Source organism: Eumetopias jubatus, unplaced genomic scaffold, assembly GCF_037043125.1.
Source record: "Eumetopias jubatus isolate StellerSeaLion01/CBP00866 unplaced genomic scaffold, mEumJub1_p1.0 scaffold_3, whole genome shotgun sequence".
NCBI classification, from domain to species: Eukaryota; Metazoa; Chordata; class Mammalia; order Carnivora; family Otariidae; genus Eumetopias; species Eumetopias jubatus.
This window is the reverse complement of record NW_028274809.1, coordinates 136,443,259-136,470,038: the sequence shown is the minus strand read 5'-3', so window position 1 is coordinate 136,470,038 and position 26,780 is coordinate 136,443,259. Positions and strand designations below refer to the sequence as shown.

General features: G+C 38.0%; 1 protein-coding gene across 1 annotated transcript in view; it reads left to right on the top strand.

Annotated features, from left to right (window-relative positions):
- The first annotated feature begins 267 nt into the window (after positions 1-267).
- Positions 268-26,780, top strand: part of RB1 (RB transcriptional corepressor 1) — a 159,858-nt gene continuing 133,345 nt past the window's right edge. The window contains exons 1-2 of the mRNA XM_028104473.2: positions 268-459; positions 3,186-3,312. Coding sequence (XP_027960274.1) covers positions 317-459; positions 3,186-3,312 — 270 coding nt within the window. The 5' untranslated portion in view covers positions 268-316. The remainder of the gene's footprint in view (positions 460-3,185; positions 3,313-26,780) is intronic.

The window sequence follows — 26,780 nt, the reverse complement described above, 5'->3', positions numbered from 1 at the left end:
GCCGGGGGTACACGCCCAGCCCGCCCGACCTCGCGCCCCCGCCCAGCGCACCGCTCGGCGCCCCGTTTCCCTCCCGATGCCGGCGGGCCCGGGAGCCTCGCGGACGTGACGCCGCGGGCGGAAGTGACGTTTTCCCGCGGTTGGACGCGGGGCTCGGTTGCCGGGCGGGGGAGGGCTCGTCCGGTTTTTCTCAGGGGACGTTCAAATTATTTTTGTAACGGGAGTCGGGAGAGGACGGGGCGTGCCCCGACGTGCGCGCGTCCTCCTTCCCCGGCTCTTCGCCACCATTCACTGGTGCCTGCCCTGGGGGGGAGTCATGCCGCCCAAAACCCCCCGGAGAGCAGCAGCCGCCGCCGCCGCCGCCGCCGCCGCCGCCGCCGAACCCCCGCCGCCGCCGCCGCCCCCTCCCGAGGAGGACCCCGAGCAGGACAGTGGCCCCGAGGACCTGCCTCTGCCCAGGTGAGCGAGCAGAACCGCGGCGGCCGCCACGAGAGAAGGGCGCCCCGAGAGTGCGTCGGGGCAGGCGCCCCGGCGTCTAGGCGGGGGCGCGTCTCCGCTGGCGGCCGCCTCCGGGCTGGAGGAGGGTCCTCCCGTGTCCCCCACCACCGCAGAGCGCCTGGAGGAGGGTGACAGGGGTCTGGGTTCGGGAACGAGGGGAAGGAAGCCGGGAAGGGTCTCGGCTCCAGCTTGACAGGTGTCGGGCGGGTGGGGCTCGGGTCCCTGAGCAAAGTGACAGGTGCCGCCTTTCCTCCTCTAGGCGGAAAAGCTTGCAGGCGGCGGGTGATTTAGAGGCCCCATCAAAGGCAAAAAAGAAAAAAGACTGACTAGTGTCTGCTGGAGATTTTGTCTCCTGTTGAGATCTGTAGTATTTCGGTGGTCGTTTGACTTTCTGTTTTGGTATTCTGCGATGCAACAGCTGAAAGTGTTCCTCTGGGCGTGCACTGCATCTGAAGCCCAGTCCTGGGAGAGGCCAACCAGGAAAGCCATCGGACGTGAAGTCCAGGGTCCTGCGTGTCAGTTGCCCCTAGGGTACTCGGCTGAGGTGTTTTTGTGGCGCTCCCTTATATTCAGAGCCATGGGTAGTTACTGGAGGAACATAACTCTTGAGAGGAACTGGTGTGTGGGAGAAAGTTTTGTAAGACGTTTAGTCTAAGTGCTTAAAAGTTGCTCAACTTTTCTTTTATTCCCGTCGCATAAAACTCTTGTATATTATTAATCTTCAGCATTTTTCATTATTTCTTTCATTTTGCCTTTGAGCCAGGAAACAACCTTGTGTCCTCTCGTTTTGTTTTTTTTGGGGGTACAAAATTAGTGATGTTCTTGTGCTCACATGAAACTTTTTTTCCCCCCCAAGTGGTATCTAACTTTAGGCGAGTCCATGATAATGTAGTAGAACATGACGGGGGGTATTTATTCCATTGCAACATTTCTACTTTTCTTGATTGTGAGACTTTATAGTTAAGAAGCTAAGGTTGAAAGAGTATGATTGCCATTATTATTGTCAGTACTGGTTCTAGTTTGAGACTACATATTGATTTTGGAGGAATGGGATTCCTTTCAGTCCCTCACCTCTTCCTCCCCTGTTCTAGCCCGTTACCAAGTCCTATTCTTTCAACTTGCCAGACACTAACAGAGTTCAGACAAATTGTAAAAAAATTGGAATGGGCTTTTGGGATGGCCTGTGAAAGGCTATTAAAAATACATATGTTTAAATGGATTGTCTTATGGGTGAGTTAAAAATCACACTCACGGGAAAAAAAAGTCTAGGATGTTCTGGGAGAAGACACTTAATTTCTGAATAAGCTCTGATGTATCCAATACTTGAAAGTTTTCATTTGGAAAAAGCAGTAAATTTACTCTAAAGAATTCCATGTTATCCAGTTATTATAGGGTAACCCAGAAATACTGAAATTATGGCCATCACCTGGGAAAAGAATGCCTTTCTTCCCCACCCCAACATTATGTTATATACTTTTAAATGATGGAACTATCAAAAAATCTCCTGTAAGTCAAAAGCATACAAGATACACTCTACTCTTGATTATCAATACCCACAAAAGGTTTCACTAGTATGGGCAGTTGAACTCTGTAGATTAGCTGCTTAGCAAGGGTAAAAACTAGTGCCAGGCAATCCGAAGCCTAGCAACTTGCTTAGGGATGGATTCAGGGCCCACTCCACCTGCACTTTCAGTGACAGTGTGTTTCTACCTTGAAGGTTGAGATCTTCTTTCTGTTGCATTATATCTGACCTAAGTGGTGAAGTTGGAAGGAAAACCTTCACTAGGAACAGCACTTCACCTTCATTGTTGACATAATCAAAAGTTAATTATGTTTTGAAGGAGGGGTGGCAGTCTGGAATAGTGGTCAAGGGCATGGATTATGGAATTAAACTATTGGGTTTCCCACTTACTGGCCATGACCTCGAGTGAGTACTTTAACTTCTCTGATTTGGTAACTTATCTGTAAAACAGGATAGTAAGAATACTTATCTAATAGGCTGATGTGTGGATTCCACTGAAACTATGCATCTAAGGTACTTTGTACAGACAGGACTAGAATAAATACTCAAAAATTATTAAGTATTCCTCATATTATTATTATTAGGTGTGAAATAGGCATTAAATGAATGAAAAGGAACTAGCCAGCAAGAAATTATTGACTACCTATCTTGGGTAAGGAGGATCAAAGAGAAAAGGCTGAAATAAGCATAGCAGTAATTTATGTTAAGTTAATCATCATGTAAGAAATGCTAGTAGTTAGAGAGATTATGTGAGACATTGATAAGTTGTAGACTGCATTTTAGCAAAGTTCCTGATACTAAATTGATTCTGTCATGTTATATATGGGCTTTCTTTGTGCTGTTATTGTCATCCCAATTTTCCTATACAGCTTTAGCTATCATACTTACTTTTACAAAACTATTTTGCTTTTTGAACTGTATGTGATTCACCAGGCCAGCAAACATCTTTCACTGTGTTGTATTTTTGTTGGAAACACTATGAAAAAGATAAGCATGTTTAAATTCTACCTGTAATTTTTTTCAAGGATAAATAAGATTTTAAAGTATTTAGTGATGCTTTTTTTTCAGAACAGTGCTGTTATATGCAAACTATTGAAAGAAATGTTTACTTAATTAGTTTGATTTATAAGTATATCCCTATTATATGTCTATTTTTATCTGGTAGGCTTGTGTTTGAAGAAACCGAAGAACCTGATTTTACTGCGTTATGTCAGAAATTAAAGATACCAGATCATGTCAGAGAAAGAGCTTGGTTAACTTGGGAGAAAGTTTCGTCTGTGGATGGAGTATTGGTAAGGATTTCCTTAACATTTTTTGAAAAAATTTCTCATTTTATTTATTTATTTTTTTAAAGAAAATTTTATTTATTTATGTTAGAGGGAGAGAGAGAGAGCCTGAGCACAGGGAGGGGCAGAGCGGGAGGGAGACAGAGAATCTTATTTTATTTTATTTTATTATGTTATGTTATGTCACCATACATTACATCATTAGTTTTTGATGTAGTGTTCCATGATTCATTGTTTGCGTATAACACCCAGTGCTCCATTTAATACGTGCCCTCCTTAATACCCATCACCAGGCTAACCCATCCCCCCACCCCCCTCCCCTCTAAAACCCTCAGAAGGAGACAGAGAATCTTAAGCAGACTCTGCTGAGCACAGAGCCCAATGCAGGGCTTGATCTGAGGACCCTGAGATCATGACCTGAGCCAAAACCCAAGAGTTGGACGCTAAACCGACTGAGCCACGCAGGCGCCCCCAAAATTTTCTCATTTAAAAAAATAATTTTGAATTACTCTAGATAATTTGGAAAATAGAAAAACATAAAGAAAAGAAAAGCAAGTAATAATTTTGTTACACAGAGGTAAATAACATACATCTGATAGCATTAAAAATATTTAAAAATCTCCACAGGTAAACCCCTCCAAAGTATTTTAAGGCAAATCTTAGCTATCATATTTTATTCATACATACTTCACTCTGATACAAAGACTTTTTGAAAAACAAAGCCATACCTTATAATTTTTAGTATCTTATAATGTGTAGTGTTCAAAATTCCTGATTGTTTCAGAATTAGTTTTGTTAGAATTTAGAATCTTTGATAGCATTTGATATATTTCTTTCCTTTTTTCTTTGCATAAGTATATGTGTGTATATGTAATATTACTACTAATAACACCAGCAAATAATTACTAGTGCTTTATATGTACTGGGGGAATATTATAAACATTTAAAAAAATAACTCATTCAACAATCCATTGAGATATGAAATAAAAAATCTTTATTTTACATGTAAAATGTAAAATCTTGATGTTTTAGAAGATACTGAAATAGAGTGAGGTTAAGTAACTCGATCGAGGTCCCTGGCTTGGTCATTTAAAACACAGATTTGGGACCATACATGTAATTACATATAGTTACATATAATAGTTTTGTATCTTGTCTTAAATTTTTTCTCTTTTTTTCATGAGTATTTTATTATGTTGTTAAATATTTTTTTGGTATTTGATAATGTTTCCAATGGTACTATAATATTTTATACATTAGATATATTTTAATTTGCTAAAACTCTTACTATTATTGGACATTTTTTTCCCCACAACTTTTTGGCACTGTAAAATGATGTGATAAACGTCTTTATTCATAAGAATAATGCCTGGCAAAAGGTAAGTCCTTGATAGTTTGTTAAATAAATGAATGAATAAATCTGATTATTAGAATACATTTTTACAAGTTGAATTACTGAGTCAACAGCTATGAACATTTATATATCTTTTGGGAATTATTGTTAAATTACACTCCAGACAGACACTTTTAATGAATTTACTTTCTTTTTAGCATTGTATTATTGTACATGTCTGTCTGTTTTTACTGATCAGATTAACACAGCAAAATATGTTAACGTACATCCCATGAAAATGTTTAAAACCATTAAAAAATTCTAGTATCTTAGTCCATTTGGACTATTTTAACAAAATACCACAGACTGGGTAGCTTATAAACAACAGAAGTTTATTTCTTGCAGTTCAGGAGGCTGGGAAGTCAAGATCATGGTTTTGGCAGATTCTGTGTCTGTGTGAGGGCTCGCTTCCTCCTTCATAGATAGCACCTTGTCATTGGCTTTACAAGTCAGAAGGGGTGGGAGTTTTCTCAGGCTTCTTTTATAAGGCACTGGTCCCAATTATGAGGACAGAGCCCTCATGACCTAATCACTTCCTAAAGGCCACAACTCCTAATACCTTTACATTGGGCATTAGGTTTTAAGCATATGAATTTTGGGGGACACAAGCATTCAGTGCATAACCTCTGGTAATAAAAAAGAGAAAATGAATCCAATTTCAAAGACCTGAACATAATCTGGAGCTCCTTACTAAAAAGGGAGGAATATTGAAGTATCTTGGATGAATGACTTTGGTATTATCTTCCCAAAGCATTTGTACTTCCATTGATTTGGGTACTTCATGTACAAAGCTTTTTTTGTGCATATGCAGTTACAGGGAGTCATAGCTCCTTCACCTCTTGCTCACAAATGCTAGGCTTTTAGTTTTCAGAAAGTTGGGAAGGAGCAGCAGATTATAGAGAGTATTGGGGAATATTGGTAGTTTCCAATTTATGAGTGGGTTATGTTCCCAATCTCTTTGTAAGTACAATATAGTAGTTAGGCTTCCAGGCTAGTTCACACAAAACTGTTTTTTTACTGAACTGTAACAGTAATAGTGTCTTCAGACTTGACTACAAGTATGAATAAATGTTACTACTTTCTTATCCTATGCTTTTACCCTGGCTTTATCCTTACCTTCCATAGTAACTGGCACAGTTTAAATCTCATTTCCTAGTGGAGCTGGAGGAAGACAAGGAAGGAATTTCATCTTTGGGATATTGGGTACCTGTTTTTTCCAGGGGTGTATGACAGAGGAGGATGTGGTATTGTCCTATTATAATTACCAGACGTTTACCTAGAAATATTATTTTAAATGATAGTTAAGTTTTTGAGGGTTGGCCTGAGCATTTAACCTCTGATTATACAGTCATTTCTAAGGGAGAATGTGACAGAGCTTGTGCAGAGAAGTGAATGTTATGACAAATGAACCCATTTCTGATGTAGCTATTCCATTCTAGCTATTCTAGATAACAGTTGGCTATCTTCTTTTAAACAAGAAGAAAAATGTAGTAGCAAAGGGAACTCTTTTTGGCAACTGGAAGTAGATGATGTTTATTGGAATAGAGGGTGGGTTAAGAGCAAGGATTTGTCATCAGACAGACTGACTCAAGTCTCAGTTCTACTGTTTACTAGCTCCATGATCTTAAACAAGTTACCTAAAATCTCCAAGCCTCAGTTTTGTTATTTGTAAAAATGACTAACAATAATTTCTGGATCTTGGAGTTAATAGTGTAGATTAACTTCATGCACATAAAGCACTTATTAGTGTAAATGAATGCCTATATTAGATCATGCAACCAGAATAATTTGACTTAAGAACTACCCTGGAAAATTTTATATTAATATAATTTTTTAGGAGAAGTTAATCAGTTAAAATCCTTGAATTTTTAAAAGTTATTTAAATTTCAGTAATATTTAATATACAGTGTAATGTTAGTTTACTGTACAGGATAGTGATTCAGTACTTCCGTACAACACCAGGTGCTCATTACAGCAAGTGCCTTCCTTAATCCCCATCACCTATATCACCAATTTCCCCACCCACCTCCCATCTGGTAACCATCAGTTTGTTCTCTGTAGTTAAGAGTCTGTTTCTTGGTTTGCCCCTCTCTCTTTTTTCCCCTATGATCATTTGTTTTGTTTCTTAAATTCTACAATAAGTAAAATCACATGGTATTTGTCTTTCTCTGACTGACTTATTTTGCTTAGCATAATATTCTCTAGCTCCATTATGTCATTGCAGATGGCAAGATTTCATTCTTTTTTATGGCGGCAATAATATTCTATTGTATAAATTCCACATCTTCTTTATCTGCTTATCAGTCAGTGGACACTTGGGCTATTTCCATAATTTGGCTATTATAGATAATGCTGCTATAAACATTGGGGTATCCCTTTGAATTGGTATTTTTGTATTCTTTGGGTAAATATCTACTAGTGCAATTACTGGATCATAGGGAAGTTCTATTTTTAACTTTTTGAGGAACCTCCATACTGTTTTCCAGAGTGGCTGCACCAGTTTATTCCCACAAACAGTGCAAGAGGGTTCCCTTTTCTCTACATGCTCGCCAATGCCTGTTATTTCTTGTGTTGTTGATTTTAGCCATTTTGATGGATGTGAGGTGATATCTCAGGTTTAATGTGTATTTCCTTGATAATGAGTGATATTAAGCATCCTGTCATGTATCTGTTGGCCATCTGTATGTCTTCTTTGGAAAAATGTCTATTCATGTCTTCTGCCCATTTTTTAATTGGGTTATTAATTTTGGGGGGTGTTTTATAAGTTCTTCATATATTTTGGATACTGACCCTTTATCTGATATGTCATTTGCAAATAACTTCTCCCATTCCATAGGTTGCCTTTTAGTTTTGTTGTTTCCTTTGCTGTGCAGAAGCTTTTTATTTTGATCAAGTCCCGATAGTTTATTTTTGCTTTTGTTTTCCTTGCCTCAGGAGACATATCTAGAAAGAAGTTGCTATGGCCAGTATCAAAGACGTTACTGTCTGCATTTTATTCTAGGATTTTTAAGGTTTCAGGTCTCACATTTAGGTCTCTAATCCATTTTCAGTTGATTTTTGTGTTTGGTGTAGGAAAGTGGTCCAGTTTCATCTTTGGCATGTTGCTGTCCAGTTTTCCCAAGACCCATTTGTTGAAGAGACTTTTTTCCCATTGGATAGTCTTTCCTGCTTTGTTGAAGATTAACTGACTATGTAGTTGTGGGTTCATTTCTGGGTTTTCTCTTCTCTTCCATTGATCTTTGTGTCTATTTTTGTGCTGGTACCATAGTTTTGATCACTGCAGCTTTGTAATATAACTTGAAATCTGGAATTGTGATGCCTCCAGCTTTGTTTTTTAAGGTGGAATCAAAACCATATGAATATTTCAATAGATGAAAAAAAAACCCATTTTACAAAGTACAATATCCATTCATGATAAAAATCCTCAACAAAGTAGGGTTAGAAGGAACATAACCTCAACATAATCAAGGCCATATAAGAAAAACCCACAGCTAATATCATCCTCAATGGGGAAAAACAGAGCTTTTCCTCTGCAGTCAGGGACGAGACAGGGACGTCCACTCTCACCACTGTTATTACTAGAAGTCCTAGCCACAGCTGTCAGACAACAAAAAGAAATAAGAGACATCCAAATCAGGAAGGAAGGAGTAAAACTTTAACTATTCGCAGATGACACGATACTCTATATAGAAAACTTAAAAGACTGCTAGAACTAATACATGAATTCAGTAAAGTCTTAAGATTCAAAATCAACATACAGAAATCTGTTGCATTTCTATACACCAATAATGAAACAGCAGAAAGAGAAATTAAGGAATTGGTTCCATTTACAATTGCACCAAAAACAATACCTAGGAATAAACCTAACCAAAGAGGTGAAAGACCTGTATTCTGAAAACTATAAAACACTGATGAAAGAAATTGAAGATGACCCCAAGAAATGGAAAGACATTCCATTCTTACGGATTGGAAGAACAAATATTGTTAAAATGTCTTTACTACCCAAAGCAATCTACACAATGCAATTCCTATCAAAATACCAACAGCATTTTTCACAGAGCTTAGAACAAACAATCCTTAAATTTGTATGGAACCACAAAAGGCCCCAAATAGCCAAAGCAACCTTGAAAATAGTTGAATTTATAAATGTATGTGTAATGATTCTGATGTGGTACTTTTTCTAAAATTTAAGGAAAGGTTTGTGGTATTTTGTCTAGAAAAGTGTTTTTCCCTTTTCGTATAAATGTTTAATAAGCGTGTAATATGTAATTGCTGTCATTATATTAGATGGTGTTCATACCGCATATAGCATATAAATAAGGGACTTTCCATTAAGAAATTGGCCAGGAGTGCTGTTATGTTGTGACTTACAGTGAATCAGTTGTTAGAATTTTGATTTTCTTTCTGCATCTTAAATGACTGCGTGGGTGAATGGAAACGGCCTTGGACCTGGAGGCAGGAAACTTTTGATTATAGTAGTTGCATTTTAGCCATAGGATTTTAGGTAAATTGGTGAATTCTCCAAGTCTCAGTTTGTTTATCTGTAAAGCAGAAATGACATCTGAATGTCAACCTCTTAGGGTTTTGTGTGTGTATATATATTCAAGAGCTTTGAAATATATTGCCCTTGTTAGAGGCATTTGTTTTTGTGATATGGGTCATTATGTATAGGAAGATAGTTGAAAGAAATAGTTTGGAATTGGAGTAATACTAGGCATTCCATGTAAGTTACACAGTACTACAGTCCTATGAAACCTCTTCATGCAGGGTTCTTCATGCAGGGCTGAAGTCCTTCTTTTGCAAATAACTTCTCCTTTGCAAAAGGTTCTTCTTTTAATAACCTTAAAAAAAACCAGAATATTTAATTAATTAATTAATTATTTTGAGAGAGAGAGTGTGCACATTCATGGGGGGGCAAAGGAAGAGGGAGAGAGAGAATCTTAAGCAGGCTCCATGCTCAGTGCAGAGCCTGCTGCTGGGCTCGATCTCATGACCCTGAGGTCATGACCTGAGCTGAAATCAAGAGTTGGATGCTTAACTGACTGAGCCACCCAGGCGCCCCCAGTGACAGTTTTTTATTATCAAATATCCAGTGTTCAGAATTTTTCAATTTCATAAAATTTTTTCACACGTTGTAATCAGGATTCAAATAAGGTTCGTATATTGTAATTTGTTGACTTGTGTCTTAAATCTCTTAATCTATAGATTTTACCTTCTACTTCTGTTCCCCATCCCTTTCTTTTCTTATAATTTATTTGTTGAAGAAACTGGATGGTTTATTCTGTAGAATTTCCTACAGTGTGTATTCTGCAGGTTGCATCTCCTTCATTGTTTAACATATTTGTCTAATTCTCTGTATTTTCTGGAAATAGATCAGGCCTAGAGGCCTGGAAGAAATACTTCAGAGATATTTTTGTGAATGCCCATTGGGAGGCAAACATCTTGTTATGTCTCTTTTTTTGTTATAAGCAATTACTGTTGACCATTGACTGGATCCATAGGGGTTGCTAAATGGTAATCTGATAACTTTATCATTCCTCTTTCAATTATTAGTTGTAATAATCGAGAGAAACTTTTTTCGTTAACTGTTCTTTTTTTAAAGGTTTATTTATTTATTTATTTATTTATTTGACAGAGAGAGACTCAGCGAGAGGGAATACAAGCAGCGGGAGTAGGAGAGGGAGAAGCAGGCTTCCCGCGGAGCAGGGAGCCTGATGTGGGGCTCGATCCCAGGACCCCGGGATCATGACCCGAGCCGAAGGCAGACGCTCAATGACTGAGCCACCCAGGCGCCCCTCATTAACTGTTCTTATTCTAAAGTATAGTTCATCAGGAAAGGAAGGATAAGTGCTTTATGCTTTGCTTTTATTGACCAGTTTTTAAACTAACACATTTGTTCTGTAAGATTCTCCAAAGATGACCAATGATTGTAATCATCTTTCCAAATATTATGTTGACAGTGCCAGTAGACCAGGTTGGCTATACATAGATATTTAATAAGATCTTTATTCAATAATGTGACATTTTATAATTTCAAGAATGTTATCTAAGTGGGATTGTACGGTATTTAACCTTTGGGACTGGCTTTTTTCACTCGGAGTAATTCCCTGGAGAGTCATTGAAATTGTATATCAATATATTAGTTTGTTAGGGTTGCCATAACAAAATACTACAGACTGGGTGGCTTAAACAACAGAAATAAATTTTGTCATATTTCTGGAGACTAGAAGTCCAAGTTGAGATGTCAGCAGGTTGTTTCTTCTGGGACTTCTCTGTTTGGCTTGCAGATCGCCACCTTCTCCTTGCCCTCTGGAATGCTTTTCCTATGTGCACGCATCCTTGGTGTGTTTTTTGTGTCCAAATTTCCTGTTCTTATAAGGACATTAATCAGATTGGATTAGGGCTCACCAAATGTCCTCACTTTATTGTACCTCTGTGAGGCCCTGTCTTCAAAACCAGTCACATTTTTGGATACTTAGAGTTAGGACTTCAGCATATGAGTTTTCAGGCGTTGGGCAGTGGGCACAAGTCAGCCCACTGCAATTTTTTGTTGTTGTTGTTCAGTAGTATTCTATGGCATGACTGGACCGCAGTTTGTTTAACCATTCACTCATTGAAAGATGTCTGCCTCATTTGTATGTTTTAGCTGTTATGAATACAGCTGCTGTGAACATTTGTGTATAGGTTTTTGTGTAGATACCAGTTTTCATTTTTCTGGGGGAGTGCAATTGCTGGTCATATGGTATGGTCATATGTGTTTAATTTTTTAAGAGCTGCCAAACTTTGTTCCAGCTGTACCAGTTTATATTCCTACCATCAATATATGGGTGATTCAGTTTCCTTGCGTCTTTGCCAACATTTGGTGGTGGTACTATTTTTTTAAATTAGCCATTCTTCTTGGTATGTAGTGATACCTCATTGTGGTTTGAATTCACAGTTTTCTGATGGCTAGTGATAGAGGATATTTTTTAAAATAGACTTTTCTTTTTAGAATAGTTTTAGGTTCACAGCAAAATTGAGCAGAGGGTACAGAGAGTTCCTATATACCCTCTGCCCCCACACATGGTTAACCTTTTCCATTATCAACATTGCCACGAGAGTGCTACAGTTGATGAACCTACTCCGACACATCATTATCCCCCGAAGTCCATAGTTGCCGAAGGTCTTTTAAATGTGCTTATTTGCCATTGTTTATCATCATTAGTGTATTGTTTTTAATGTTTTTTGCCCATTCTGAGTTTCCATAGGCTTTCTATGTACACAATTATGTGTGAATAATGACAGCTTTATTTCTTCCTTTATAACTTTTGCTTTCTTTCCCTTGCCTGTTGCACTGGCTAAGATTTCAATACAATGTTGAATAGAAGTGGTAAGAATTCCTACTCTTATGGAGAAATCATTCTGTCTTTTACCATTAAGTGTAATGTTAAGAGTAGGTTTTTCTTAGATGTCCTTTTTCAGATTAAGGAATTTTCCTTCTATTCCCAGTTTGCAGAGTTTTTTTTTTTTATTGTAGCAAATAAATGTTGGATTTTATTAAATGCTTTTTCTGCATCTATTGTGATGATCATATTTTTCCTTTTTTAGACTGTTGATGTGATGAATAATATTGACTGTTAAAGCAATTTTCCATTCCTGTATAAATTCCACTTGATCATGATACAGTATCCCTTTCATATATTGTTGGATTTGATTTGTTAAACTTTTGTTAAGAATTTTTGCATATATATTCATGATGGATATTGGGTCTTTAGTTTTCTCTTTTTGGTTACAGGTTTTTTTTAGTGTTTTTTTTTTTCCTTCAATTTTTGTTAGATTTTGTGACAGAATAATGCTGGCCTTATAGAATGAGTTGGGAAATATTTTGTTCTCTAATTTTTTTGTAGAGTTTGTGTAAAATTGGTATCATTTCTTTGTTAAATGTTTGGTAAAACCATCTGGGCCTCAAGGGTTTTTTTCTGTGGGAAAGTTTTTAACTACAATTTCAATTTCTTTAATAGATATGGGCAATTCAGTTTTCTTACTTTTTTTTTTTTAAGATTTTATTTATTTGCCAGAGAGAGAGAGAGAGAGAGAGCGCGCATGGGCATTTGCACAAGCAGGGGGAGCAGCAGAGGGAGAAACGGGCTCCCCGCTGAGCAGGGCTCATGGGAGCCCCATGCAGGGCTCCTGGGATCATGACCTGAGCTTAACAGACTGAGCCACCCAGGCGTCCTTTTTTTTTTTTTTGGTTTTCTTACTTTTTTGGCGAGCTTGGGCGGTGTGTGTTTTTCAAGGAATGGGTCAATCTAACTTGTTGAATTGGTATAAAATTGTTTATGATGTTCTTTTATTATTATACTTTATTATACCTTAATATTATTTTAGTAAACTTCACTATTGTATCTTACATGGTATGTATCATATATTATTAGTATAAAGCATGATGAAATGATCTCCTTATCCCTCATGTTTTTTGCTCTGAAATCTTTTTCTAATATTAATACAGACACTTAAGCTTTCTTTTGATATTTTATATCATATACCATTTTAAAAAAATACTTTTACTTTTAACCTCTTTGTATCTTTATTCAGTTGACCCTTGCACAACATGGGTTTGAAGTGGGTGGGTCCACTATACATGGATTTTTTTTTAAAGATTTTATTTATTCATTTGAGAGAGAGAGAGCACGAGAGTGGGGTGATGGGCAGAGGGAGAAGCAGAGCCCCGCCGAGCAGGGAGCCCAATGCGAGACTTGACCCCGGGACCACGACCCAAGCCAAAGGCAGATGCCTAACGGACTGAGCCACTCAGGCACCTGGATTTTTTTTTCAGTAAATATAGTACAGTACTGTAAATGTATTTTCTCTTCATTATGATTTTCTAAGTAACATTTTCTTTTCTCTAGCTAACTTTATTGTAAGAATACAGTATATAATACATGTAACATACAAAATATATGTTAATCACCTGTGCGTATTATCTGTAAGGCTTCTGGTCAACAGTAGGCTATTAGTTAAGTTTTAGGGGAATCAAAATTATACATGGATTTTCTTTAGTTCATCCTTCTTTCCTTTCTTTTTTTCTTTTCTTCTTGAGAGAGATATGGGGGCAGGGAGAGAAGGGAGGGAGAGAGAGAATTTTAAGCAGCCTCCAAGCCCAGCATGGAGCCCAATGTGGGGCTCCATCTCACAACCCTGAGATAAATGACCTGAGCTGAAATCAAGGGTTGGATGCTTAACTGACTGAGCCACCTAGGCGCCCCACAAAGATTTTCAATTTCATAGGGGTCAGCAGCTCTAACTCCCATGTTGTTCAAGGGTCAACTGTATTTAAAGTGGGTTTCTTATAGGCAACATATAGTTGGGTTGGTCTTTGCCTCTTAATTAGGGTTTTTAGACTGTTGACATTTAATGTGATTTTTGAAATGGTTGGGCTTCAATCTACCACCTTGCTATTTGTTTCTACTTGTCTCATCTTTTCTTTGTTGCTTTTCCCTCTTTTTATGCCTCTGTTTGCATTGACTATTTTTTTATGATTCCTTTTTTGTCATTTGTTGGCTGGCTTGTAAGCTATAACTTTTTTGTGTTATTTTAATCATTCTTTCAGGGTTTATAGCATATATTTGAAACTTTTCAGTCTGTTTTCAAATGATATTATATTACTAAATGTACAGTATAAAAACTATGTCAGTATGCTTTCATTTCTTCCCTCATGGCTTTTATCCTGTTGTCATACATTTTACTTGTACATGTGATAGAAACCCCATAATATAGTGTTATTATTTTTGCTTTAAACAATTATTTTTTAAAGAAATCTAAATAATAATTTAAAAAAGTCTTTTTATTAGCCATGTAGCTATAATTTCCAGTGTTCTTCATTCTTTTATAAAGGTCCAGATTTCCATCTGGCATCACTTTCCTTCCTTGAAGGATTTTCCTTAACATTTTCTACAGTGCAGGTCTGATGATGAGTTCTGTCAGCATTCACACATCTGAAAGTCTTCATTTTGCCTTAGTTTTTTTTTTTAAGATTTTATTTATTTATTTGAGAGAGAAAGAGCGTACAAGCTGGGGGAGAAGTAGAGGGAGAAGCGGACTCCCCAATGAGCAGACAGCCCAATGTGGGGCTCAATCCCAGGACTCTCAGATCATGACCTGAGCTGAAGGCAGCCGCCCAGCTGGCTCAGCCACCCAGGTGCCCCTTGCCTTAGTTTTTAAAAGATATTTTCATGGTTAAAAAATTGTAGCTTGGGGGAAACCTGGGTGGCTGAGTTGGTTAAGCATCTGCCTTTGGCTCAGGTCATGATCCCGGAGTTTTGGGATTGAGCCCTGAGTCAGGCTCCCTGCTCAGTGGGGAGTCTGCTTCTCCCTCTCTCTCTCTGCTTTCCCCCCTGCTTGTGTTCACTCTCTCTCTCTCTCTCTCTCTCTCTCAAATAAATAAATAAATAAATGTAAAAAAACCGTAGCTTGGCTTTTTTTCCCCAAGTCCCATTATGTTCTAGCTTGCATTGTTTCCAAAGATAAGTCTGCTACCATCCAAATCTTTGTTTCTCTGTATGTAAAATGGTGTATTTTATGATCTTCTTCTCCCTAGTGAATATTTAATGCTAGAAAATTGTTTATTTATTTTTAGAGAGAGAAAGAGCGTTCCGTTTTCTTCCTCTTGCATTAAGTGTTTTTATCAGATGATTTTGGATTTTGTCAAATGATTTTCGGTGCTTATTAATATAATGATGTTTTTTTTTTTTCTCTCTTACTGGTATTACTTTAATTGATTTTCAGATCTTAAACCAGCATGGAACTTCTAGGATAAATCCTACTCAATCATGGTGTATAATCTTTTTTATATGTTTGTGAATTTGGTTTGACAGTATTTTGTTGAGGATTTTTGGCATATACTCATAGGAGATTTTATCTTTGTTTTCTTTCCTTATAATTGTCTTTGTCTGATTTCAGTATCAGGATAATACTGGCTTCTCACAGAGTGAGTTGGGAAATCTTCCCTCCTAAGCACTTTTTATGTTGGAGTCTGATGAATTGTTACTAATTTCTCTTTAAATGTTTGGTAGAACTCACCAGTGAAGCCATCTGGGCCTGGACTTTTCTCTCTGGGAAGTTCTAAAATTACTATTCAATCTCTTGCTATAGGTTTATTCAGATTGTTTCTTTTTGAGTCAGTTTTGGTAGTTTGTCTCTCTTAAGGAATTTGTCCATTTCATCTGTTATAAGCATTCACGTTATAATTCTTTTTATTTCTGTAAGGTTGGTCTTTATGTCCTTACTTCATTCTTAATTGTAACTGATTTAAGCCTTCTTTCTTTTGTCTTGGTCAGTCGAACTAAAAGTTTCTCTATTTTGGTGATCTCTTAAAAAAAAACCCAGTTTTTGGTTTCATTGATTTTCACTTTTCTGTTCTCTTTCCTAAACTGTTTCTTTCCTATTTTTTTCCACCATTTAATGCTTTATATTTAATATGTATATCAGATAACATTATTAAAGTTAATTGTGAACTTTCATCATGAAATACTCAGATAGGTCTAATATATAATTATATATAGTGTAATTATTATAATAGTAAATAATTGGGCTGCCTGCTTTTAAATTGCTTTTCCTTCATGGAAGTTTTCATTGTTGGCCAATATTGTTTACTGCAGTGTATTTTCTTCTTCCTAAGGACCCATGCAAGGAATTTAACCTTCATCTTTGAATGAAGAGCAGCTAGGTTTCTTCTGAGAACTAATTTACTTAATTTTGTGGTCACTGTGAATCTTCTAATTGATTATTTACTATTTTGGATGCTAACATCCAAGGCATTATAGCATGCAGTTTTCCAGATACTAACATTTTTCCTGTTATTTTTTTATCATCACTTTTATACTTTGCTTTCAAAATTTCAGAGAAAAGTATATTCAAAACTCAAATATACTTTTTTAATTTTTTTATTTTTAACATTATTTATTTATTTTAAAATTTTATTGTTATGTTAATCACCATACATTACATCATTAGTTTTGGATGTGGCATTCCGTGATTCATTGTTTGTGCATAACACCCAGTGCTCCACGCAGAGCGTGCCCTCTTTAATACCCATCACCAGGCTAACCCATCCCCCCACTCCCCTCCCCGCTAGAACCCTCAGTTTGTTTTTCAGAGTCCATCATCTCTCATGGTTCGTCTCCCCCTCTGATTTCCCCCCCTTCATTCTTCCCCTCCTGCTATCTTCTTCTTCTTTTTTTCTTAACATATATTGCATTATTTGTTTCACAGGTACAGATCTGTGATTCAACAGTCTTGCACAATTCACAACACTTGCCATAGCACATTCCCTCCCCAATGCCTATCACCCAGCCACCCCATCCCTCCCACCCCCTCACCACTCCAGCAACCCTTAGTTTGTTTCCTGAGATTAAGAATTCCTCATATCAGTGAGGTCATATGATACATGTCTTTCTCTGATTGACTTATTTCACTCAGCATAACACCCTCCAGTTCCATCCATGTCGTTGCAAATGGCAAGATCTCATTCCTTTTGATGGCTGCATAATATTCCATTGTGTATATATACCACATCTTCTTTATCCATTCATCTGTCGATGGATATCCTGGCTATTTCCACAGTTTGGCTATTGTGGACATTGCTGCTATAAACATTGGGGTGCACGTACCCTTTCAGATCCCCACATTTGTATCTTTGTGGTAAATACCCAGTAGTGCAGTTGCTGGATCGTATGGTAGCTCTATTTTCAACTGTTTGAGGAACCTCCATACTGTTTTCCAGAGTGATTGCACCAACTTGCCTTCCCACCAACAGTGTAGGAGGGATCCCCTTTCTCCACATCCCCGCCAACATCTGTTGTTTCCTGACTTGTTAATTTTAGCCATTCTGACTGGTGTGAGGTGGTATCTCGTTGAGGTTTTGATTTGGATTTCCCTGATGCCGAGCGATGTTGAGCACTTTTTCATGTCTGTTGGCCATTTGGATGTCTTCTTTGGAAAAATGTCTGTTCATGTCTTCCGCCCATTTCTTGATTGGATTATTTGTTCTTTGGGTGTTGAGTTTGATAAGTTCTTCATAGATTTTTGGATACTAGCCCTTTATCTGATATGTCATTTGCAAATATATTCTCCCATTCTGTCGGTTGTCTTTTGGCTTTGTGGACTGTTTCTTTTGCTGTGCAAAAGCTTTTTATCTTGATGAAATGCCAATAATTCATTTTTGCCCTTGCTTCCCTTGCCTTTGGCGATGTTTCTCGGAAGAAGTTGCTGCGGCTGAGGTCGAAGAGGTTGCTGCCTGTGTTCTCCTTTAGGATTTTGATGGACTCCTGTCTCACGTTTAGGTCTTTCAACCATTTGGAGTCTATTTTTGTGTGTGGTGTAAGGAAATGGTCCAGTTTCATTCTTCTGCATGTGGCTGTCCAATTTTCCCAACACCATTTGTTGAAGAGACTGTCTTTTTGCCATTGGACATTCTTTCTTGCTTTGTCGAAGATTAGTTGACCATTGAGTTGAGGGTCCATTTCTGGGCTCTCTATTCTGTTCCATTGATCTATGTGTCTGTTTTTGTGCCAGTACCATACTGTCTTGATGATGACAGCTTTGTAATAGAGCTGGAAGTCCGGAATTGTGATGCCGCCAGCTTTGCTTTTCTTTTTCAACATTCCTCTGGCTATTCAGGGTCTCTTCTGGTTCCATACAAATTTTAGGATTATTTGTTCCATTTCTTTGAAAAAAGTGGATGGTATTTTGATGGGGATTGCATTGAATCTGTAGATTGCTCTAGGTAGCATTGACATCTTCACAATGTTTGTTCTTCCAGTCCATGAGCATGGAACGTTTTTCCATTTCTTTGTGTCGTCTTCAATTTCTTTCATGAGTATTTTATAGTTTTCTGAGTACAGATTCTTTGCCTCTTTGGTTAGATTTATTCCTAGGTATCTTATGGTTTTGGTGCAATTGTAAATGGGATCGACTCCTTAATTTGTTTCTCTTCTGTCTTGTTGTTGGTGTATAGGAATGCCACTGATTTCTGTGCATTGATTTTATATCCTGCCACTTTACTGAATTCCTTTATGAGTTCTAGCAGTTTTGGGGTGGAGTCTTTTGGGTTTTCCACATAAAGTATCAGATCATCTGCAAAGAGTGAGAGTTTGACTTCCTCTTTGCCGATTTGGATGCCTTTGATTTCTTTTTGTTGTCTGATTGCTGTGGCTAGGACTTCTAATACTATGTTGAATAGCAGTGGTGAGAGTGGACATCCCTGCCGCATTCCTGACCTTAGGGGAAAAGCTCTCAGCTTTTCCCCATTGAGAATGATATTCGCTGTAGGTTTTTCATAGATGGCTTTTATGATATTGAGGTATGTACCCTCTATCCCTATACTCTGAAGAGTTTTGATCAAGAAAGGATGCTGTACTTTGTCAAATGCCTTTTCTGCATCTGTTGAGAAGATCATATGATTCTTGTTCTTTCTTTTGTTAGTGTATTGTATCACGTTGATTGATTTGCAGATGTTGAACCAACCTTGCAGCCCAGGGATAAATCCCACTTGGTCCTGGTGAATAATCCTTTTCATGTACTGTTGGATCCTATCGGCTAGTATTTGGTGAGAATTTTTGCATCCATGTTCATCAAGGATATTGGTCTGTAATTCTCCTTTTTCATGGGGTCTTTGTCTGGTTTTGGGCTCAAGGTAATGGTGGCCTCATAAAATGAGTTTGGAAGTTTTCCTTCCATTTCTATTTTTTGGAACAGTTTCAGGAGAATAGGTATTAATTCTTCTTGAAATGTTTGGTAGAATTCCATCTGGCCCTGGGCTTTTGTTTCTTGGGAGATTTTTGATGACTGCTTCAATTTCCTTAGTGGGTATATGTCTGTTTAGGTTTTCTATTTCTTCCTGGTTCAATTTTGGTAGTTGATACATCTCTAGGAAATGCACCCATTTCTTCCAGGTTATCTAATTTGCTGGCATAGAGTTGCTCATAATATGTTCTTATAATTGTTTGTATGTCTTTGGTGTTGGTTGTGATCTCTCCTCTTTCATTCATGATTTTGTTGATTTGGGTCATTTCTCTTTTCTTTTTGATCAGTCTGGCCAGGGGTTTATCAATCTTGTTAATTCTTTCAAAGAACCAGCTCCTATTTTGTTGATCTGTTCTACTGTTCTTTTGGTTTCTAGTTCATTGATTTCTGCTCTGATCTTTATTATTTCTCTTCTCCTGCTGGGTGTAGGCTTAATTTGCTGTTTTTTCTCTAGCTCCTTTAGGTGTAGGGTTAGGTTGTGTATTTGAGACCTTTCTTGTTTCTTGAGAGAGGCTTGTATTGCTATATACTTCCCTCTCAGGACTGCCTTTGTTGTATCCCAAAGATTTTGAACAGTTGTGTTTTCATTTTCATTGGTTTCCATGAAGTTTTTTAATTCTTCTTTAATTTCCTGGTTGACCCATTCATTCTTTAGTAGGATGCTCTTTAGCCTCCATGTATTTGAGTTCTTTCCGACTTTCCTCTTGTGCTTGAGTTCTAGTTTCAAAGCACTGTGGTCTGAAAATGTGCAGGGAATAATCCCAGTCTTTTGGTACCGGTTGAGACCTGATTTGTGACCTAGGATGTGATCTATTCTGGAGAATGTTCCATGGGCACTAGAGAAGAATGTGTATGCCATTGCTTTGGGATGGAATTTCTGAATATGTCTGTGAAGCCCATTTGGTCCAGTGTGTCATTTAAAGTCTTTATTTCCTTGTTGATATTTTGCTTAGATGATCTGTCCATTTCAGTCAGGCGGGTGTTAAAGTCCCCCACTATTATTGTATTGTTGTCAATGTGTTTCTTCGCTTTTGTTATTAATTGCCTTATATAATTGGCTGCTCCCATGTTAGGGGCATAGATATTTATAATTGTTAGATCTTCTTGGTGGATAGACCGTTTAAGTAGGATATAGTGTCCTTCCTCATCTCTTATTACAGTCTTTGTTTTAAAATCTAATTTGTCTGATACAAGGATTGCCACCCCAGCTTTCTTTTGGTGTCCATTAGCATGGTAAGTGGTTTTCCACCCTCTCACTTTCAATCTGGGGGTGTCTTTGGGTCTAAAATGAGTCTCTTGCAGACAGCATTTCGATGGGTTTTGTTTTTTAATCCAATCTGATAGCCTGTGTCTTTTGATTGGGGCATTTAGGCAATTTACATTCAGGGTAACTATTGAAAGATAGGAATTTAGTGCCATTGTATGGCCTGTAAGGTGACTGTTACTGTATATTGTCTGTATTCCTTTCTGGTCTATGCTGCTTTTAGGCTCTCTCTTTGCTTAGAGGACCCCTTTCAATATTTCTTGGAGGGCTGGTTTCGTGTTGCAAATTCCTTTAGTTTTTGTTTGTCCTGGAAGCTTTTTATCTCTCCTTCAATTTTCAATGACAGCCTAGCTGCATATTTTGAGAGGGGTTCTCTGTGCCTCCTGGGTTTTGATGCCTGTTTCCTTCCCCACATTAGGGAAGTTCTCTGCTATAATTTGCTCCAGTATACCTTCTGCCCCTCTCTCTCTTCTTCTTCTGGGATCCCAATTATTCTAATGTTGTTTCGTCTTATGCTATCGCTCATCTCTCGAATTCTGCCTTCGTGATCCAGTAGTTTATCTCTCTTTTTCTCAGCCTCTTTATTTTCCATCATTTGGTCTTCTGTATCGCTGATTCTCTTTTCTGCCTCATTTATCCTAGCAGTTAGTGCCCCTATTTTTGATTGCACTTCATTAATAGCCTTTTTGATTTCGATTTGGTTAGATTTTAGTTCTTTTATTTCTCCAGGAAGGGTTTCTCTAATAACTTCCATGCTTTTTTCAAGCCCAGCTAGTATCTTTAAAATCATGATTCTAAACTCTAGGTCCGACATCATACTAATGTCCGTATTGAGTAGGCCCCTGGCAGATGGTACTACCTCTTGTTCTTTTTGCTGAGGTGATTTTTTTCATCTTGTCATTTTGTCCAGAGGAGAATAGATGAATGAGACAACAAAATGCTAACAGGTTAACAACATCCCCAGCACATATACTCTAAACAAATCAGAAAAGACCTGAAACCAGGGGAAAAGAAAGGGAAAGAAAGAAAAAAGAAAGAGAAAAAAAAAGAAAAAGAAAAAGATAAAAACAAAAACAGAAGAAAAATAGAATATGATCAAATATGATCAGGCTAGTGCATAGATCAGTGCCACACACTAGATTTTGGGTGTATTTTGGTCTGTTAGAAGAAAGTCCTCCTAAAATTTTAAAGAAAGAAATAAAGAAACAAAATAAGGGTTGATACAATGAAGGGATGGAAGATGACGGTAAAGATGAAAATTATAAAAGATTTTATAAAAGGAATTGGTAAGACAAGTTGCTTGAAAAAAGAAGATTAAAAAAAAAAAAGGGAGAGAATGTGATCAGGCAGGAGACTAGAACAAAGCCATACACTAGTGATTTAGGGTATATTTTGATCTGTTAGAGGAGACTGTATCTCAAAATTTTAAAGAGAGAACAACTTATATATATATGCCCAAAATAAGGGTATCTACTATGAAGGGGTAGAATATGACTCTAAAAATGAAAAATAAAATTTTTTTTTCCAAAAAGGGATTGATAAGATGTTGGTTGAAAAAGGGAAAAAGAAAAATTAAAAAAAAAATCAGTTAAAAAATTAATTTTGAAAAACTAATGAATCAAGGTAAAAAAGCCATGAATTCTAGTGCAGTATTCCCCTAGTGCTGGAATTCTCCCGTCCTCCTTGATCGGTAAACTTGGTCTTGGGTGGCTGTTCGTGCTGATCTTCTGGAGGAGGGGCCTGTTGCCATGGTTCCCAAATGTCTTTGCCAGAGGCAGGATTGCCCCGCCCTTGTTGGTCCGGGCTAAGCAATCTGCTTGGGTTTGCTCTCGGGAGCTTTTGTTCCCTGCAAGCTTTCCGTACAGCTTTGGAGGAGGAGAGTGAAAATGGTGGCTTCCCAATCTCCGCCCGGAGGAGCCAAGAACTCGGGGCTGTGCTCCTCAGTGCGCCCCCAGAGAAAAGCAGTCAGTCACTCCCGTCTCCCCGGTCCCCGGCCGCACTCCGTGCCCACCCGACCTGTGACCGAGCATTTCTATCTCTGGCACCCGACTCCGTGTGGAGTCTCCAAACCCAGCAGATACCTGTGGTGCGCTCCTGCGCCGCTCCTCCCCGGGGGCGGAAGGGGAGTCTCCCCAGATCTGCCGCTTGTTGGGTCCCTGCTGGAGGAGCAGTGGCCTGACTCTGTCGCCGATCACAGTTTATGGCAACCCCGAGCTGAGAGCCCGCGCCTCGGCTTCACCTCTGCAGCCGGCTTCCCCGCTCCGATACCTGGGAGCTCTGCTGCACTTGGGCACCCCCGGTCTTTCTGTGACCCCAAGGGTCCTGAGACCACACTGTCCCGCGAGGGTTCCATCCCCCCGCTTAGCCACTGGAGTGATGTCCCTCAGCGGAGCCCACTTCTAAAAGTTCCGATTTTGTGCTCTGCTGCTCTATCACTTGCCAGAAGCGGCTGACGGAGGCCCCCTCCCCCGCCTTCTATCCTCCTGAATATGGCCTCAGATTCACTTTTCTGCACGTCTTACCTTCCAGTAAGTGGTCGCTTTTCTGTTCAGAGAGTTGCTGCCACTCTTCTCTTCGATCTCCTGTTGAGTTCGTAAGTGTTCAGAATGGTTTGATCCCTATTCAGCTGAATTCCTGAGACCAGACGAAATCCAGGTCTCCCACTCCTCCACCATCTTGCTTTGCCCCCTCAAATATACTTCTTTTTAAGAAATCACATTTTATAGTAATAAAAGTGAATATCCATTCTTTCTATTTCTACCTCTGTAGAAATAACCATTGATAAGTTTTCATTCATTCTCTACCTCCAATCCTTCCTCCTTCCACCTTACCACATAGATATAAAGATTTTTGTCTTACCTAATTGAGGTCTTATGAATTGTCTTAAAAGTGTAAATAATTACTATTTATTATTATTGGAGTAGGCAATAGGTTCACATGGTTCAAGATTCAAGAGAAATAAAAATTAAACAGTGAAGTCTCTCTCATTCCTATCCCGCAGACACGTACTTTTTCCCTCCAGAAGCAACTGATAGAAGTTTCTAGTTTTTGCATTGTTCTGCACCTTGCTTTTTTCATGTAGCAATGTATCTTGAAGAGCACCTCACCCTCTGTGTTTACCTTGATACTTTTAGTGGATGTATTTTCCATTGTATGGACATATAATTTACTTATGTACTCCCTTGTGATAAAGATTTGGTTTATTTTTGAATAGTCGATACTACAGACCTCTGCAGTGAATATCTTTATAGCCACATTTAATGCACAAGAAGACTTCTGTAGTATAGATTTCTAGAAGTCTAACCACTGGGTCAAAATTTAATAGATTATATCTTTGTTCATAGAATGAAAGTCTTTGCTCAAATCTCACTTTTTCAATGAGATCTACCACTACAGATCTAATACTGTAATCTGCCCTTATTCTCCCTCAAATTCTCTATCCACTTTACTCTGCTATTTTTATAACATAGTATATAGCTTACTTATTTATACTGATTTTTGTTTATTGTCTTTCTCCTCCCCCTAAAGTGTCAGCTTCAGGAAACAGGAATGCTTATTTTGTTTATGTATTCCTAGCAGTTAAAATAGTGCTTGTTGCTGTAGGCATTTAATAAATATTTATTGATAATTAAATAAATAAGAGAATAATGTTCAGAATTACACTTCCCCAAAATGCCCAAGTTCTTTATCCATATATTTTAGATTTTTCCTTAATTTTATTATATATAGTTTTAAGATTTTTAAAAAAAATCCTTTCTATTATATTTTGGGATACAAATTATTGAAAAACAGCCATAATGTATTTCTTTCTAAAAAATTACCCCCCTCCCCCACAGGGTGCCGGAGTGGTGCAGTCAGTTAAGCCATTAGCTCTTGGTTTTGGCTGGGGTCATGATCTCAGTGTTGTGAGATTGAGCTCCACGTGGGGCTTTGCGCTCAACTTGGAGTCTGCTTCAGATTCTCTCTCCCTCTGACCCTCCCACTTATGCTCTCTTTCTCTCTCTCTCAGATGTATAGATAAATCTTTAAAAAAAATTACCCGCCCTCCAGTTCCCCCCAAACATAGAGCCAGATCTGAATTTCATCCCACCTGTCTATTAGGAATAGATACCAGAAGGATACATCAAATACTCTTTCATAGGATTGAAATGACTGTTGAGATTGTTTATGGGCTTCCAGGTGTGCTAGGTTGTCAACAGGTGTTGCTTTGAAATAAATGGTTAAATAATCTGTCAGTGAATTAATATTTTTTCGTATTTACATTCATCGTAATTTTAAAGGCTTGATATTCATGATAATTGATGTTCAGATTGGTAGTTTTTTTTTTTAAAGATTTTATTTATTTATTTGACAGAAAGAGAGCGAGAGAGGGAACACAAGCGGGGAGAGGGAGAGGGAGAAGCAGGCTTCCCGTTGAGCAGGGAGCCTGACGTGGGGCTTGATCCCAGGACCCTGGGATCATGACCTGAGCTGAAGGCAGACGCTTAAAAACTGAACCACCCAGCCTCCCGATTGGTAGTTATTCCTATCTGCTTTATATTCAACTATAAACAGATAATCAAGTTTATATGAGACCTAGGTATTTAGGAGAGTTTTGAAGTAAATTATTTTATCAAACTCTTAATACTATTCCTGTTTTAATTTATCTTTTATATGTGCCTTAATTTTCTCATTGTACAAACTATTTTTTAAGGTAACTTGAATCTGAATCATATTGCACTCAAAACCACCAAACATTCATTATTAGCTTTCCCCACCTTGGCTCTGTTTCAGAAAGTCTACCAAAATTTTTTTTATTAAGTTTATTTTTCTTGTTTTATTCAAGACATAAAAGCCAACAGCCAATGCTTTTTATCAACGTGAAGGTAAATTGTGTTACTATGCTACATTGAATTCTAACAAAAGTGACAAATGCCCATTCTAATTGCCTTCCTCACAAGGGCATTGTGGCTATTTTATTACCTGAGGTTTTACTGTAAGTAAACATATGGGTTTTCTTAAATTTTTTTAAATATTGGAAAATTTGCCAGATTATCATTTTATGACTTGGAATCCTAGAAACTCCCAGACCACAGCACTTTGATGATCAGTGATCTCTTTTGGTTCCCTTCCAATCTGGGATTCTTTTATTCTAATGCCAACTCATTTATTCATTATTGATATTTTCCTTTTTTTAAGTAGTATATGCAATATTGGTAGAAGGAGTTGGCATGCAAACTTTGGAGATACCTTTTATCCATATAATTCAATTTGAGTTGTAGGAATGACCTCTCTCAATGTTTTTCAACCTTGTTTCTAAGAATGGTAGATATCAGTTTCATAGATCTTTTACAGAAAAGCTGATTATTTAGTGGCTATTTGGGTTTGGTGGCAGTTTTCTCTCCTATATGGTTATATCTTCTTAGGTGGATCATCTTTGGGCCCCTGACCAAATAAACTAAGCAGACAGCTTGACCAGAAACTAAGTTCCAGGTTAGTTATTTAGTTATCTAGTATCATTTCTTTGTGTGAGTTACTATTGCTCATACTCCCTAGTTGTTACCAATGTGTGAATGGGAGTTGAAGAAGCTATAGTAGAACCATTTGTCTTACCTCATACTTTGTAGTGGTGATTGAATTGCTGCTTGTTTTTCTGAGCATACTAAAGGAGAAAAAAAAGCTATTCTATTCTATATTGGGGTATAGCTATTAGTACTGCTTTTAAAAAAATACACATTTAACACCAAGTTCGTGCTGGATACTTTCCTAAGCTCTTGGGGGTACAGCAATGAATTAGGCATAACTGTTTTACCTTCCAGGTATTTACAGACTACTTGGGATATGGACAAATAAGTAAGTAGATCACAGTTCAGTTAAGTGTTTAGATATTCCTATCCACTGAGTTCTGTAGAAGTTCTTAAGGGAGGGAGCCCCATCTCTTGTACAGTGGGCCAGGTAAATCTGGACTTGCTAGGTACTTATTTTTCTGGGAGTGGAGTCAAGTCTCTCCTCACAACGGCGTCGCGTAACTGTGGCTGATTCACCTGTTGGTCACTC